The sequence below is a fragment of the Myotis daubentonii genome, chromosome 9 (assembly GCF_963259705.1).
Source record: "Myotis daubentonii chromosome 9, mMyoDau2.1, whole genome shotgun sequence".
NCBI lineage: Eukaryota > Metazoa > Chordata > Mammalia > Chiroptera > Vespertilionidae > Myotis > Myotis daubentonii.
Genome location: NC_081848.1, coordinates 14,763,890 through 14,779,834, shown reverse-complemented (window position 1 = coordinate 14,779,834; position 15,945 = coordinate 14,763,890). Strand labels below are relative to the sequence as shown.

At 38.1% G+C, this 15,945-nt stretch overlaps 1 protein-coding gene across 1 annotated transcript in view; it reads right to left on the bottom strand.

The window, feature by feature from the left end:
• DDX10 (DEAD-box helicase 10) overlaps nt 1-15,945 on the bottom strand; it is a 262,437-nt gene that overhangs the window by 187,866 nt on the left and 58,626 nt on the right. The window contains exons 10-13 of the mRNA XM_059708004.1: nt 12,748-12,849; nt 11,506-11,593; nt 6,371-6,459; nt 2,755-3,235 (exon numbers count right to left, since the gene is read on the bottom strand). Of these exons, the coding sequence (XP_059563987.1) occupies nt 2,755-3,235; nt 6,371-6,459; nt 11,506-11,593; nt 12,748-12,849 (760 nt within the window). The remainder of the gene's footprint in view (nt 1-2,754; nt 3,236-6,370; nt 6,460-11,505; nt 11,594-12,747; nt 12,850-15,945) is intronic.

The following is a 15,945-nucleotide window of genomic DNA, read 5'->3' as shown; positions in this document are numbered from 1 at the left end:
TTAGAAAATCAATGTTTCAACAGAACAACTATATGTTCCCTTTAATAGTTGCAGAAAAAGCATCTGATAAAATTCATCATCCATTTCTGATAAAAACACTAAAAAAACTAATAGAATGGAACTTTCTCAACTTGATAAAGGCATTTAGAAAAACCTATAGCTAACATCAGATGTAATTAATGGTAAAAGCTTGAATATGTTTCCCCTCTCTAAGGTCAGGAACAAGACAACAATGTCCACTCTCACCATTGGTATTCAACATACTATGTAATCAAGTAAGAAAATGAAAAAGAAAGCCCACACATTAGCCTGGCTGGTGTTGCTCATTGGTTGAGTGTTGACTCATTAACCAGGAGATCATAGTTTGATTCCCAATCAGGGCATATGCCAGGGTTGCGGGCTCAATCCCCAATAGGGGGCGTGCAGGAGGCAGCTGATTAATGACTCTCGTTCATCAATGGTGTTTCTATCTCTCTCTTTCCCTCTCCTTCCCTCTCTCTAAAATCAATAAAAACATACTTTTTAAAAAAATCACACAAATTAGAAAAGAAAGAAGTGAAACTATCTTTATTCATAAACACCATGACCATCTACAGAGAAAGTCCCAAAAATCGCAAAAGAAAAAGTAAATAAATAAGCCATTAGAACTAATAGGTCAGTTTAGAATGCTTGTTATACAAAACTAAATTATTTTTCTATATACTGGCAACAGAACTAGAAATTGAAAATTTTAAAGTAACATTTATAATATACCATTTAAAACTATGAAACAGTAAGAGATGAATCTAACAAGTGTGCTTAAAACTACAAAACAGTGTTTTTCAACCTTTTTCATCTCATGGCACACATAAACTAATTACTAAAATTCTCTGGTACACCAAAAAGTACATTATATTTTTTGCCGATCTGACAAAAAAAAAAGGTTTAATTTTGATTCATTCACACCAATGACTATTGTGTTGGCTGTTGTCAATTATTTTATTTGACAATCTAAGGGAAAAGAGGTCAGTGCTCCTGACTAAACAGTCAGTTATTGCATGTTTTAAAAATTCTTGCGGCACAATGGTTGAAATTCGCTGCTATAAAACAATGTTAAAAGACAGTAAAGATGACCTATGGAAAGATGTCATATTCATGAATCAGAAAACTCAATATTAAGATGTCAATTCTCCCCAAATAGATTTATAGATTCAATGCAACCTCAATGAAGTTATCATCAGGGTTTTTTGTACAAATTAACTAGTTGATTCAAAACTTATATGGAAATGAAATAATCCAAAAATCTCCAAAACAAATTTTTTTAAAAACATCAAGTTAGAAGGAAGACTCACACTACACAATTTACAGATGTACTATAAAGTTACAGTACCAAGACAGGTGTTATTGGTGAAAGGATAGCTGTGTAGACAGAATTGAGTCAACAAAGAGACCTATACATAAATAAAAGGTCAAGTAAATGGATGGAAACAGCACAGCATTTAATAAACAGGACTGGTCTAATTGGACAGCCTTTTGAAAAAGACAGAACAAAAATCTCAAACCTTACCTCACATCATACACAAAAATTAAGCTGAAGTAAATCCTTGCCCTAAATTTAAGTAATAAACTATAAAACCTCTAAAAGAACACATAGGAGAAAATTTTTGTGACCTTGAATTAATCAGATTTATCAGATATCACACAAAATATATCAATTATTTTAAAAAGTGATAAACCAGACTTTAAAAAACATCTTTTATTGGTCAAGAACTACTCGAGTCAGAATACCTAGATTCAAATTCCAACTTTGCCAGTAACAAATTGCATACCTCACTATTTTATTGTCTGTGTGTCTGTTTTTTCCCCCTTATCTGTATGAGAGAGTACCTACCTCATAGGGTTAGTTAAAAAAAAAAAAAAAAAAAAAAAAAAAAATGAGATGTTTAGAAAATACCCAATATAATTTAGTACTCAATAAGTATGATTGCTACCTTTCTAAAATTTTTATTTAGTTACTTTGAACTCATGGTTCAAAATTTAATTTTTCATACTGTGGGTTTTAGAATTTTATTAAGCTTTATATAAATAAGAGTGCAATTTCATTTTTCATTCAATTCTCTTTAAAGAAATTATCAAGAATAAAAGGCATATAAACAGGAAGGGAAATAGGGAACAAGGGAGAAACACATTTACTGTGCACACGCAAGTACTCCAGAAAACAGGTGCTATCTCTTTTATTCCTCCTAGCAGATACCTACAGAGAAACAAGGAATCTACATGAAACTTTCAATAAACCTTCATAAATGGCCTTTAAAAAGAAGTGCTACTTTTCTATTTAAGATGCTGGATAGATGCCCAAATGCAAATGTCTTATTAAAAGTAAAATTCATGTTTAGGGAGATTCAACTGTTGTAAGGAACATTTTAATTATTTAAATCAGTAGTATGTTAGGAATCACAATGAAATATCTTCACACTATAAACCATGAAACCCCATCACCTTTCTAAATGTTATAATCATGACACTGGCTACTTTAAAAACTTGCATCAGAACACCAGTACCTAAGATGATTAAGATTTCCTCAAGTCACAAAAAAGTGAGAATCCTTTGGTACATATCTCTAAATATAGAGAAAGAGGGAGAGTTCACTGCAAAAAAAATCATTCTACAAATCCTTCCTAGTTCTTGCTGTCCCATAGTTGCCCAAAGGCAACAAAGCAACACACAATAAGCGTTGAGAAATAATAGGAGACTCTCCATTGGGAGTACACTTACCTGTAATGCTTTATTCTCTTTAAGGTCCAACCCAAACACATTGTGTCGCTTCACCTTAAAGAAATCAGCACCAAGTTCATCTTCTTCCTCCTCATTATCATCATCTCTGTCCAAGAACTGCATGGGAGCTTCCTTGTGCTTCTGTGACTCATCAGTGCTAGGGCCAGAATGAGGTTGATACCCTTTTGCTTTTCCCAGTTTCTCTTCCACTTCTTCTTCACCTTCCTTTTCTTCTTCCTCTTCATCACTAATGCCATTAGCCAGTCCATCTTCTGTCTCTTCTAGTCTTTTCCCACCTTTCTGAAGGATGGACATTTTCTCACTGAAGTAGGCTCTAAATTCTTCCACTTCATCATTGCTGAGGGAGGAGGCCCTTGGCTCACTTACTTTTTTATCTTGGCTCACTATCAATTCTTTGTTTGGTTGTTTCTGCATTTTCTGAAGAAATCTTACCCGTGGTGCCACAGCAAGACCAAGAGACCTTAAATGGGCAATTAAAAATACTTATATCAATACACTGATGATGTGTTTATGGTTATTATGAAACAGTTTCTCAAGAGTCAGGATCTATTTTTAGAGCCTTTTCCAAAGAAAATGTTCCTCTGAGATACAAAAATCTTGATAGGCTAGCCAGAAAATACTGAATACATGTCAGAAAACACTGACGATACCCCATTTTTCATTAAGAGGTTAACACCTTATAAAAGAAAAAGCATGAGACCAGAAACAAAGAAACAATACCAGTAGTAGGTCTGCCAACTTCCAGTTTAACTCTTTCAGCCTCCACTTCCTGAAACATGGGATAACAGTACCTACCAGACCTATCTCACAACTGTTGTGAAGATATGATATACTAACTCTATAAAAACACTTTGTAAAATGTAAATACTAACACTGGAAAAGACATGACCCTGAAAGGACAAAATATAGTTCTCAGCAAAGAATAAAGTCCAGTATCATGGTCATCCCTTCTGAGAGATATAATGGTAATCACTTCTATACAAACAATTTTCAAATCAGAGACAAAAAAAAAAATTATTTTCTCCTTCTAATATCAAGGTTCACTTTATGATAAGGTCTTTCCCAGGTTCTAAATTCCCACTGATGGATTGGAAATAAACTCTTAAAGCACAGCCTGTTATAACAAACAGCTAACATTACAACATGGATCCACTGCCTTTTTCCTATAAGACATGATCCATAGACACTGCGAAGTATAATGGTAACATGTAGATTCAGAAATAGGGCTGTTAAGGTTCAAATCCTGGCTCTGCCACTTACTAGCTGTATGATCAAAAGGCATTATTGAACCTCTCTATACCTCAGTTCCTTCATCTGCAAAATCCTATCTAATAATAGACAAACATGGTAATTGACTGTACCTTCGCTATACCTCCCATTGGCTAATCAGCGAGATATGCAAATTAACCCAACCAAGATGGCGGCCGGCAGCCACGCAGCTGAAGCGAGCAGGCTTGCTTGCTCCAGTAATGGAGGAAGCCAAGGTTCCCCGCCTGCCGCGGCCTGGCTCTGAGCCCCAAAAGCAACAAAGTTTCAATTATAGAAGCTAAACAAACCCCAGATACCTGCTTTCAGCCAGCTGTGGCCACAGAGCTGGAGTAAGCAGGAGCCCAGCTCTTAGCTCCAGTGACGGCAACAAAGTTTCAATTATAGAAGCTAAACAAACCCCAGATACCTGCTTTCAGCAGGACGTGGCCTCAGAGCTGGAGCGAGCAGGAGACCAGCTCTCAGCTCCAGTGACGGCAACAAAGTTTCAATTATAGAAGGTAAATAAATCCCAGAATAATAAAAAAAAAAGAACAGAAAAAAAGGAGAGGCTGGGAGCTTCAGTCCTGGCCAGCCTGAAAACGGCCCTCAGTCCCTCACCCAAACTGGCATGGCACTCCAGTGGGGACCCCCACCCTAAAGGGGGTGTGGCCAGCCTGATAAAGCAAACATCTTCAAATGTAAACAGATGAGAACTACTGGCACCTGTGGCAATAAAATGTCCCCTAAATATGGTCCCACAGTGTTAATGACTTGTGCCTCTCCTGTTGCTAATCTCTCAACTAAGTCATTCAGACAACCAGAATAGAATTTCATGAGTAACTGGTATATAAACAGATAAACAAACAAAAATGTGTTTTATTACCTAGGCCAGTGATTTTCAACCAGTATGCCACAAGAATTTTTAAAACATGCAATATCTGACTAGTGAGGGGCACAGACCACTTTTCTCTTAGATTGTCAAATTAAAAAAATGGCAATAGCCAACACAATAACAGCTATCTGGTGTGAATGAATAAAAATTATTCCTTTTTTTGTTGTCTTTTTTGTCAGATCAGCAAAAAATATACTTTTGGGTGACACAGATTTTTAGTAGTTAGTTTATGTGTGCCATGAGATGAAAAAGATTGAAAATCACTGACCTAGACAGAAAGTCAGTGGCCTTACTTCTATTACCTAGCAATTTTAATGGTTCTAAAATGTTACAACTGACAAATTACCTGTTATACTATAATTGCACTCTAACATGGAGAACAGAAACCAGCAGCTCACCCAGATACAAGTTTTTATTAGACTCATTTTACAGGTAAAGACACTAAAATTCCTGGAGAGTTGGCTAAATATACAGACCTGGACTTAAAAGTACGTATTTCATCACAGACTAGGAAATTTCATGCTGAAATCCTAAGTATGATCTACCTCTAGGGTGCTTCTATCTATAGCATATTGTCCGTTATTTTCCCACAGGTAGAACCCCATTAAAAAATAGATGCTCCTCCTTTATAGCTAAAAATGTTAGGGAAAAATCCTGCAAATACCAAGCCTAAACAAGACCAAGAGTTTCGTTTTCATATAATTGTAACCACTTCTACTAAACAGGGACGTTTTGCCATGGTAACTGTGAGTACCTATAAGAAAAACCAAGACAAAAAGAATATTTAGGCAGTACGCAGTATAGAAAACCAATCTAAAATAAAGGAAGAACTGCCCATCCAGTGTGGCTGTTGGTTGGGCGCCTGCCCATGCACCAAGAAGTTGCAGATTAGATTCCTGGTCAGGACACATGCCAAGATTCAGGCTTGATCCCCACCCAGTAGGGGTACGTGCAGGAGACAGGTGATCAATATTTCTCTTTCATTGATTTTTCTATCTCTCTCTCCCTCTCCCTTCCTCTCTCTTTAAAATCAATAAAAACATATTTTAAAAAATAATAATAAGATAAAGGAAGAACTGAGGAAGTTATTTGTATCCAAAGCATAAAAAGAACTGTCTATTGTAATCCAGGCCAGCATTTCAGAGAGTTAAGAGGAATACAGACATTTAAAAATTTCAAAGAATGCTTATAAATTGCTCTCCATCTCCTTTAAGGCCATACTATAGGAAGCTGCAGGGAATTTATACTTACAAGTAAGAAATTTCTTTCTTATAATAAGAACTAAACACTCAACTAGTCTTCCAGTTTATAGAAACTTTTTCTCTGCAGATTATTAACAGATTATCTTAATGTAAGGCAGTATGGTTTAAACTAGGACTCTCTGATAACCAGGTTTCAAAGAAATTCCCTCTAACTTTGAGGAGTCACAATTAAAGCTATAATATGAATACTTACAGGGCATATTCAGGTATAGGTAACTTGCTCACATCAAATATTTCTTTATCCTTCATCAGATATACTGAACGTATATAAGAGACAAAACACTGTAAAAGAGGTTTAAATATACAACATATAAATAGTCAGAAATGGAAAATGAATTAAAGTAAGATAAAATAAACCAAAGGGTAAAATTCAACAGTAGTAAAACACTTCAAAAATAGTTGAGCCAGGCCGGCATGGCTCAGTGGTTGAGCATCCACCTATGAACCAGGAGATCATGGTTCGATTCCCAGTCAGGGCGTATGCCCGGATTGTGGACTCAATCCCTAGTGCGGGGCGTGCAGGAGGCAGCCGATCAATGATACTCTCTCATCATTAATGTTTATATCTCTCTTTCTCTCTCCCTTCCTCTCTGAAATCAGTAAAAAAAAAAAAATTTAAAAAAAAATGCACACACACATACACACACAGTGGGGCCTTGACTTACGAGTTTAATTCGTTCCGAGACCGAGCTCGTTAAGGAGCTCATTAACTCAAATTACTCTATTAACTCAATGCAAAAAAATGGCAGAGAAACAGCTGGTATCTCAAAAAACTCGTTAGTCGGGACACTTGTAAGACAAGGCCCCACTGTATGTATGTGTGTGTGTGTGTGTGTATATATATTAAATGTATATATACATATTACATATGTATATATATAATATAAATATATATTTATATATATTATTTATATATAAATATAAGTAATATATATAAATAAATATATATATATTAAAATAGTTGAGTATATCCCCATTCCACACAAAAAAAATAAAACCTACCTTTTTAGAACTATAATACCAAAAGACTTAAGATTTGGTTTCATCAAGCCAACTCAACATAGAATGTCACCTTTTCAAGAAGCTGTTCTAGAAGTTGTTATTATTATTCAGTTGCAGTATGATGTAATGGGGAAAACCACAGGCTTTAGAATAATATGGATGATAATCTGAGCTCCAAAATTTACTCTCTGAGCAAGCCTCTTCCTTTTGTCAGGTCCCTCACATATCAAACAGAGATAATAGCACCTTCTACTATGAGGAGTAAATGAGAAAATGTATGTAGAATACCTGGGCTTATCTTCTGGAATGTAGAAAGTATCAATAAATGCTCATTATTAGTAATAACTATTATCATAGGAGTCAAAGGATATTTTCCACCAAAACAAGATTTTACCATTTCTAACTAAATTAAGCTTAATAAAATCATGATAGGAACAAGTTTATTCCTAAAATTTATTCCTTTTCTATTATAATTTTAAATAGTACATCATCATCATAATTTCAAGTAATTTGTCATCATGCAATATTTTCTTCTGTTTTTATAAAACTACCTTTATGGAAAGAGCTATACAAACCAAAAATTAAACATGGTCCTGATCCTTTGTCAGTTTGTAAAATAAACAGGCAACAAAGATTATGAAACACATCTAAGCAGGCATTTTTATTTTTAGATTTTAAAATTAATTTTTGTAAACCATATTTAACTTCCATTTATATCTCAACTTCACATTTTCTCTAACTTTACACAAATCCTTTCTTCAAAACATGTACACGAATCTTCAAACCGCTTTCCCTGTCTACACAGAAAGGAACAATGAATGGTCCAGTTCAAGGATAATTTTTTCCCCTACAACAATCCACAAGATACCACCCCAGTAGCTTATCATTCTTGTTCTATCCAGATTAAAACCAAAAGCTAGAAAATCATTTCTATGAAACTAGATAGCTTGCTGCTGCTGGCAATACAGTTAGCCATGCTGCTAAGCCATGCGTGAAACCCGATAAATCACATCATTTATTTCAATGTGCTTTCCTATAATCTTTGTTCTGGAAGCCTCATTTTGTGGCTTCCACAAACCAGTGAAATAGCATCCTTCCAGTGTTTCTTATTTCCTAATTCATAATTGAATGATCTCCTGGGTATATGATAAATCACAACATATCAGAATTTATGTATATTATTTTTATATGTACATACTATTTCCAAAGCTTTCAAATGAAAGATTGTACTCCTAGCTTAAAGTATGTCTGCTAGACAAAACATGTGCATTTCCAAATATATCCCTAATAGTACAAGAAAAAAAATGTGTGTAAAGACATTTTACATTTCAGGTGAAATTAACTTACAGAAGTCCAACTCTGCATAGTTTATTATTTGGTTTTCTTATATTGTGGAATTAGTCTCTCCTGAGTTTATCATGGAAGTTCTGAAGAAAGGCAGACTAAATCAGAATCTCAGGTCTGCCACTAATGGCCATGTAGCGGTGGACAATTTTTAATTTCCTCAAGGTACTATATAGTCATCTATAAAATTAAATCAGTATCACCTACTAATAGGTTGTTGGGAAGATTAAAACAGTGTACAAACTGCCTCATAAAAGTCACGTCACAGCTAAGTGCCTAATAACACATAGTAAGCATTCAACTTCTAGCTTTCATGTATCTGAAGAACAGTGATGATAATTTGATTTAACTATAAGTTAATTTTTTAAATTTAAGACCTGCTCTTTAAATAAAACTTCTTTGCTGAAAATACCCAGTTTCAAAATCATCACATAAAAGCCTGACTACTGCCTGTATTTCCACTTGGACTCCTCTCTCTAATAGGATGCCCTTTTCACATATCCTCTATTTTCTTCCTCCCACTTCATCTATCTGCTGAACAGAATCCAACCTCTGAATCTCTACTCTCTAACTCACCGATGGTGTGCTATGGTAAGTGCAGATGTAGATGGGGAATGTAGATCTCATAACTATGATATAAGTAAGAGTGTTGAAAATGAAGAGCTTTATAACAGAGACTCAAATAGTTGTCAATCCAAAGAATGGATAGCTATACTCACAATGCAAATTAATTTCACATCTTCCTTTTCAAAAGAATCTACTGCTGGGGATTCTAAGAACTAAAAAATAAGTTTAACTAAAAGTGACACTTCTTTTTATATTTGCTAATCAAGAAAATTTCTAAGTCCAAAAAAGTAATTAGGAACATTAAATCGTATTTACCAGTATAAGTTAAAATCTCATTCCTAAAGACAATTTAACAAGAGTGTTAATGCTTTCCAGAAATTCACACTAATATAATTAGAGATGATAATCTTATATTCAAGAAAGTGCAATCAGGAGTTATAGTAACTTTACTGAAGAAATCAAAAGTTGATAACTTTGCAAGTATACTAGAAATCAGGTCACTATGCACTGAAAAAAGTAATCTTTAAGAAGATTTTTTATGGACAAATAATAGAAATATATAATTTTCCCAGGTTACTACAAGAAATATATAATTTAAAAGTTAAAGAATAAACTAGCCCTAACCGGTTTAGGTCAGTGGATAGAGCGTCGGCCTGTGGACTGAAGGGTCCCAGGTTCGATTCCGGCCAAGGGCATGTACCTTGGTTGCAGGCACATCCCCAGTGGGGAGTGTGCAGGAGGCAGCTGATTGATGTTTCTCTCTCATTGATGTTTCTAACTCTCTATCCCTCTCCCTTCCCTCTCCCTTGTTCTCTGTAAAAAAATCAATAAAATATATTTTTTTAAAAAAGAATAAACTAAACTTTTTTCATGTCTCCAACCTCTGTTTTTTTGTTTTGTTTTGTTTTTATCAAAAAACTAGAGGCTCAGTGCACAAAATTCAAGCACGGGTGGGATCCCTAGGCCTGGCTAACTATCAGGGCCTATCTGGGCCATCTCGCCCAGTCCCAATCGGGACCAGGCCAGCCGGGGCATGCCAGCTGCCAGACAGGGCCTACCAGATGGGGCCTGCTGGATGGGGGGAGGGACGGGGGAGGGACTGCAGGAGGTTTGCCAGCAGGGGGGGAGGAACCAGGGGAGGTTGGCTGTAGGAGCACACTGACCACCAGGGGGCAGCTCCTGCATTAAACGTCTGCCCCCCTGGTGGTCAGTGCGCGTCATAGTGACTGGTTGACCAATTATTCTAGTCATAGCGTCACAGCAACCGGTTGACCGATTATAATGGTTCGCTTAAGCTTTTATATATAGAGACTAGAGGCCATTGCTGGGGGGAGGGACTGCTGGTGGTTGGTGGGCCGGCCCCGCCCCTGATCAGGGTGGGGAACTGATCGAGGGCGTATCCAGCTGGGGGAAGGGGTTGAGGGGGGTTGGCAGACCGTTCCCACCCTCTGATCAAATTCCTGGTCGAGGAGACAATCTGCCTATCAGCCTTTTATTATATAGGATTTTAATGCTGATAATTGCAGATATCCCCCTCCCACCCATTTATTCACCTCAACCTATCCCCATACCCCCTCTCTTGGCCTTTACCAAACTATTGTCTGTGTCCATGGGGTATGCATATATGTTCTTTAGCTAATCCCTTCACCTTCTTTATTCAGCCCACCCTCCCCACCCCCAACTCAGGCACTGGACAGTCTGTTCCATGTATCCATGCTTCTGGTTCTATTTTGTTTGTCAGTTTATTCTATTCATTAGATTCCACACATTAGTGAGATCATATAATATTTATCTTTCTTTGACTGGCTAATTTTGCTTAGCATAATACTCTCCAGGTCCATCCATGCTGTCACAAAGGGTAAGAGATCCTTCTTTTTTACAGCTGCACAGTACTCCGTTGCATAAATGTACCATAACTTTTTTATCCACACATCTGCTGATGGGAACCTGGGCTGTTTCCAGATCTTGGCTATAGTAAATAATGCTGCTATAAACATAAGGATGAGTATATTCCTTCTGATTGGTGTTTTGGGATTAAGAGTAAGCTAATCTTGCCGAAACCGGTTTGGCTCAGTGGATAGAGCGTCGGCCTGCGGACTGAAAGGTCCCAGGTTCGATTCCAGCCAAGGGCATGTACCTGGGTTGCAGGCACATCCCCAGTAGGAGATGTGCAGGAGGCAGCTGATCGATGTTTCTCTCTCATCGATGTTTCTAACTCTCTATCTCTCTCCCTCTCTCTCTGTAAAAAATCAATAAAATATATTTAAAAAAAAAAGAGTAAGCTAATCTTATCTGAATATTACACTACTTAAATATCTGAAGCATGCAACCAGAAGGATCAGAAAATGATGAAATTTAACTTTATTATATATATGTTCCATTCCAATGAAGGTATCAGATTCAGAAATGACTTACCCTTTGAGCTCTTTCTTTTAAATCTTGATCTTGAGCTAAAAATGATTCCAGCTTTTTCTGGACATCAATAAGTTTTTCTGGATTGATTCTTTATAACAAAAACATAAAGGTTAAACTAAGACATCTCAATTTTGGAAATTAAAAATAGGACACAGCATTTTCCTGTTTTCCTCAGTAGTTTTAAATTTATAACATTATTTCTCATTTATGAGCCAGATTAGATTGAAATTACTAGACAGAAATTTGACTCTCTTGCATATTAATAATGCAGGAAAAAGAAATGAAAGATTAAAGATCTCTAAACATCCCATGCTGAGTAAGTGAAAGACACTAAGGTTACTAGTACAATGAGCATTGGTAACTTAATTCTATAAAGTTAGAGAGTAGCCTTTTATGGGAGATGATGGATCACCACTGAAATGGAATAAATGAAACCTAATGTCATTTGTGTATTTCCATTTTCAGTCAAATATCACAAAACCAACTTCAAATAAACAAGTCAACAAAGGATATTATCATTTTCCTTATCTGAATATTAGGCACAATATAAAATAATTGTTACTTAACTCTGCCCAGGTAGGCTACAGGAATAAATGAAATTCTTATAAGAGTATGGGTTTCACAAAAGAAATCCCATTTGATTTCTTGATTTTTAGACTGAATCACTTTGTTCCTGCAAGTCTGAGGTGGTGACAGATGGTAGTAGATGAGGTGGTTTTACTTAGTTTGTTTTTTAATTATAGAAAATTTCAAAATACACAAAGGTAGACAACTTTTACTCAGATTCAACAATTACCAAATCAGCCAATCTTATTTCATCTAACCTCCTTCCCACTCCTGCCCCCAATTAAACAACCTTCCCAACTGTTTTCCTTCAAATAAACGCTAAGGTGTTTCAAGGACTCCAATACAAGTGAGCTTCTGTTCAGTTCTGCTAACACTCAATATAAGTATCTTCAATGATAGGGAAATAGAATCCTCTGAAATAGACAAACAACCTTAAAAAATGGCATCCAAGAGACTTAATCCTTTCAACCATCAATGTCTCCTGAAGCTAACAAGTTCTATTTTTCATCTTATTTTCTCCACTAACAGTCTTCTGTAAAAGTTAAAAACAAAGAAGTCACAAACCAAACAGCAGAATAGATTAGGAGGAGGAGGGAACTGGGCACACATAAGTAAGCATAATAATGTCATGCCTTCATTACCCTGACAATCCCATCATCACACCAGGTGTCTTACTTGATTTCCTTCACAGGCACTTTCCTCTGGAGGAGCTGCTGCACCATCCCTTTCTCTTCTGAGGGCAGCAAAATTAGTAAAGCTTCCCCATCCTCTTTATACCTAAACAAAAAAAACAAAACAAAATCTCTTCCACATCGATGCAGTATGCATTTTATATTTTAACAGTTTGATGAATAGATAATATGGAAGCAAGTTCACCTAATCTATATATATCAAAGCCTAGCAACCGACTAGCAGAACGAACAGAATGACTGGTCGACCAGTCGCTATGACGCTCACTGACCACCAGGGGGCAGACAATCAATGCAGGAGCTGCCCCCTGGTGGTCAGTGCGCTCCCACAGTAGGAGCGCCGCTTGGCTGACCAGGATAAGTGGCTGCTCCCACAGCAGGAGCAGCCGCTAGCAGGCCCAAGGTGAGGCCGAGTCTCTGCACCTATCAAATACCTTAGACCCGTGGTTGGCAATCTGCGGCTCGCGAGCCACATGCGGCTCTTTGGCCCCTTAGGGCTCATCCTGGTCAGTGGGCTAAGCCTTAGGAGTACCCTAATTAAGTTAATAACAATGTACCTACCTATATAGTTTAAAAAATTTGGCTCTCAAAAGAAATTTCAATCATTGTACTGTTGATATTTGGCTCTGTTGACTAATGAGTTTGCCGACCACTGCCTTAGACAATCCAGACTCTGGCCTGCCCCCACCAGCTGATGCAGGCCCTCTAAGGTGTGTTCTAGAAAGAGCATAGGCAAGAGGGGACGTGACTGTGGACCCCCTGGGGAGGCTGTCCTGATGGCTGAGGATCTTGGAGCATGGCTGTCCTGAACATCCCCGATGGAGTCACTGACCTGGCATCACACATCAAGGACATTCATCAAGTGGCTTTGGTGTGCAAAGCTTTCCGCCAGGTTCCTCCAGGACACAGAACACGCCGTTACCCAAGACATTACTCTGAAATATCAGCTCAGTCTAATTTCCTCATTCCGCAGCCGCTCAGAGGATGGGTCCACAGCTGCTTGGCTGATCAGGATGAGCGGTGCTCCAAGGGCGGGCCAACCCCCGCAGGCTACACCCCCCAAACCAGTGCACGGATGTGTGCACCAGGCCTCTAGTCTATATATATATAAAAGCCTAAGTGACCGAATGACTGAACAATCAGTTGACCAATCCCTATGACACACACTGACCACCAGGGGGCAGACGGTCAATGCAGGAGCTGCCCCCTGGTGGTCAGGGCGCTCCCACAGTGGGAGTGTTGCTCAGCTGACTATTGGGTGCCAGACGCTGGGCTCATGGCTGGAAAGCGCAGCTGTGGCATCCTGAGCCTCTCCCACCTCCGCGGCAGCGTACTACCAAGTGGTGGCAGAGGCAGCAGGCACAGCAGGGCCAGGATGAGCAGGAGCGGCACGGTGCCCGGCCCAGGCTCAGGCTCCTCCCTGGCCACCTGCTGCTTTGCACACTACTACATCCCTCAGGGGATGTTGGACTGCCCCAAGGGGTCCTGGATTGTGACAGGGCGCAGGCCAGGCTGAGGGACCCCGCCGGTGCACGATTCTGTGCACAGGGCCTCTAGTTAGTAAATATTACGAATATCATTTTTTAAAATAATTACTGTTGAAAGTATTACAAATATCCCATTCCCCCCCCCCCCCCATTAACACCCTCGTCAGCCCCTGCCCCTCACTCCAAGCCTTCACCAACCTATTGTCTGTGTCCATTGGTTATGCATATATGCATACAAGGTCTTTGGTTGATTATCTCCCACCCACCCAACCTCCACCACCTTCCTTCTGAGATTCTGCACTCTGTTCCATGCTTCCATGTCTCTGAATCCACTCCATTCATCAGTTTATTTTGTTACTTAGATTCCACATGAGTGCAATCATGTGATACCTGTCTTTCTCTGAATGACTTATTTCACTTAGCATGATACTCTCCAGTTCTCTCCATGCTGTCATGAAGTATAAGAGATCTTTTTACTGCTGCATAGTATTCCATGGTATAAATGTACCACGGCTTTTTTATCCACTCATCTACTGATGGGCACTTACTTGGGCTGTTTCCAGATCTTAGCTATTGTAAATTGTGCTGGTATGAACATAGGGGTGCATACATATATTTCTTAGATATATTCCTAGAAGTGGGATCACTGAGGCAAATGGTAGTTCCATATTTAAATTTTTTAGGACACTCCATACAGTTTTCCACAGTGGCTACACCAATCTGCATTCCCACCAGCAGTGCACAAGGGTTTCCTTTCCTCCACATCCTTGCCAGCACTTGTCATTTGTTGATTTGTTGGTGGTAGCCATTCTGACAGGTGTGAGGTGATACCTCATTGTCGTTTTAATTTGCATCTCTCTGATGATCAGTGACTTTGAGTATTTTTTCATGTCTCTTGGCCATCTGTATGTCCACTTTGGAGAAGTATCTATTTAGGTCCTTCGCCCATTTTTTAATTGAATGTTTGTCTTCCTTTTGTTAAGCTGTATGAGATCCCTATATATTTTGGATATTAACCCTTTATCAGATGTATCATTGCCAAATATGTTCTCCCATACAGTGGGCTCCCTTTTCACTTTGTTGATGGTTTCTTTTGCTGTGCAAAAACTTTTTATTTTGATGTAGTCCCATTTGTTTATTTTCTCCTTAGTTTCCTTTGCCCTAGGACATGTATCGGTAAACATATTGCTACGAGAGATGCCTGAGATTTTGCTGCCTATGGCTTCTTCTAGGATTTTCATGGTTTCCTGACTTACACTTAAGTCTTTTATCCATTTTGACTTTATTCTGGTGTATGGTGTAAGTTGAGGAATACCATTTTTTTTTTTTAATTTCTGTGACACCAAAAATACTGGAACTCTGAATACCTTTTTCAAAGTTTCCTCACTAGCTAGAATTCCTAGTGACTTTGTGACTATACTACAATAGAAGATCTAGATACTAAGAAACAAATCAATTAAAAAAAATTTTTTTTTATTCCTCACTCAAGGATATGTTTGGAGGGAGTGATGGGAGGGAAAAAGGGAATGAGAGAAAAAGGGAGGGAGGGAGATCAGTTGCCTCCCATTAATGTCCCAACTGGGGACTGAACCCAAAATCTCTCATGGAACAATGCTCTAACCAATTGTGCCATCTGGCCAGGGTTAAAAAGAATTTCTTAAATAGCTCTATACCTATAGCAAGGAGACAATTTCTCA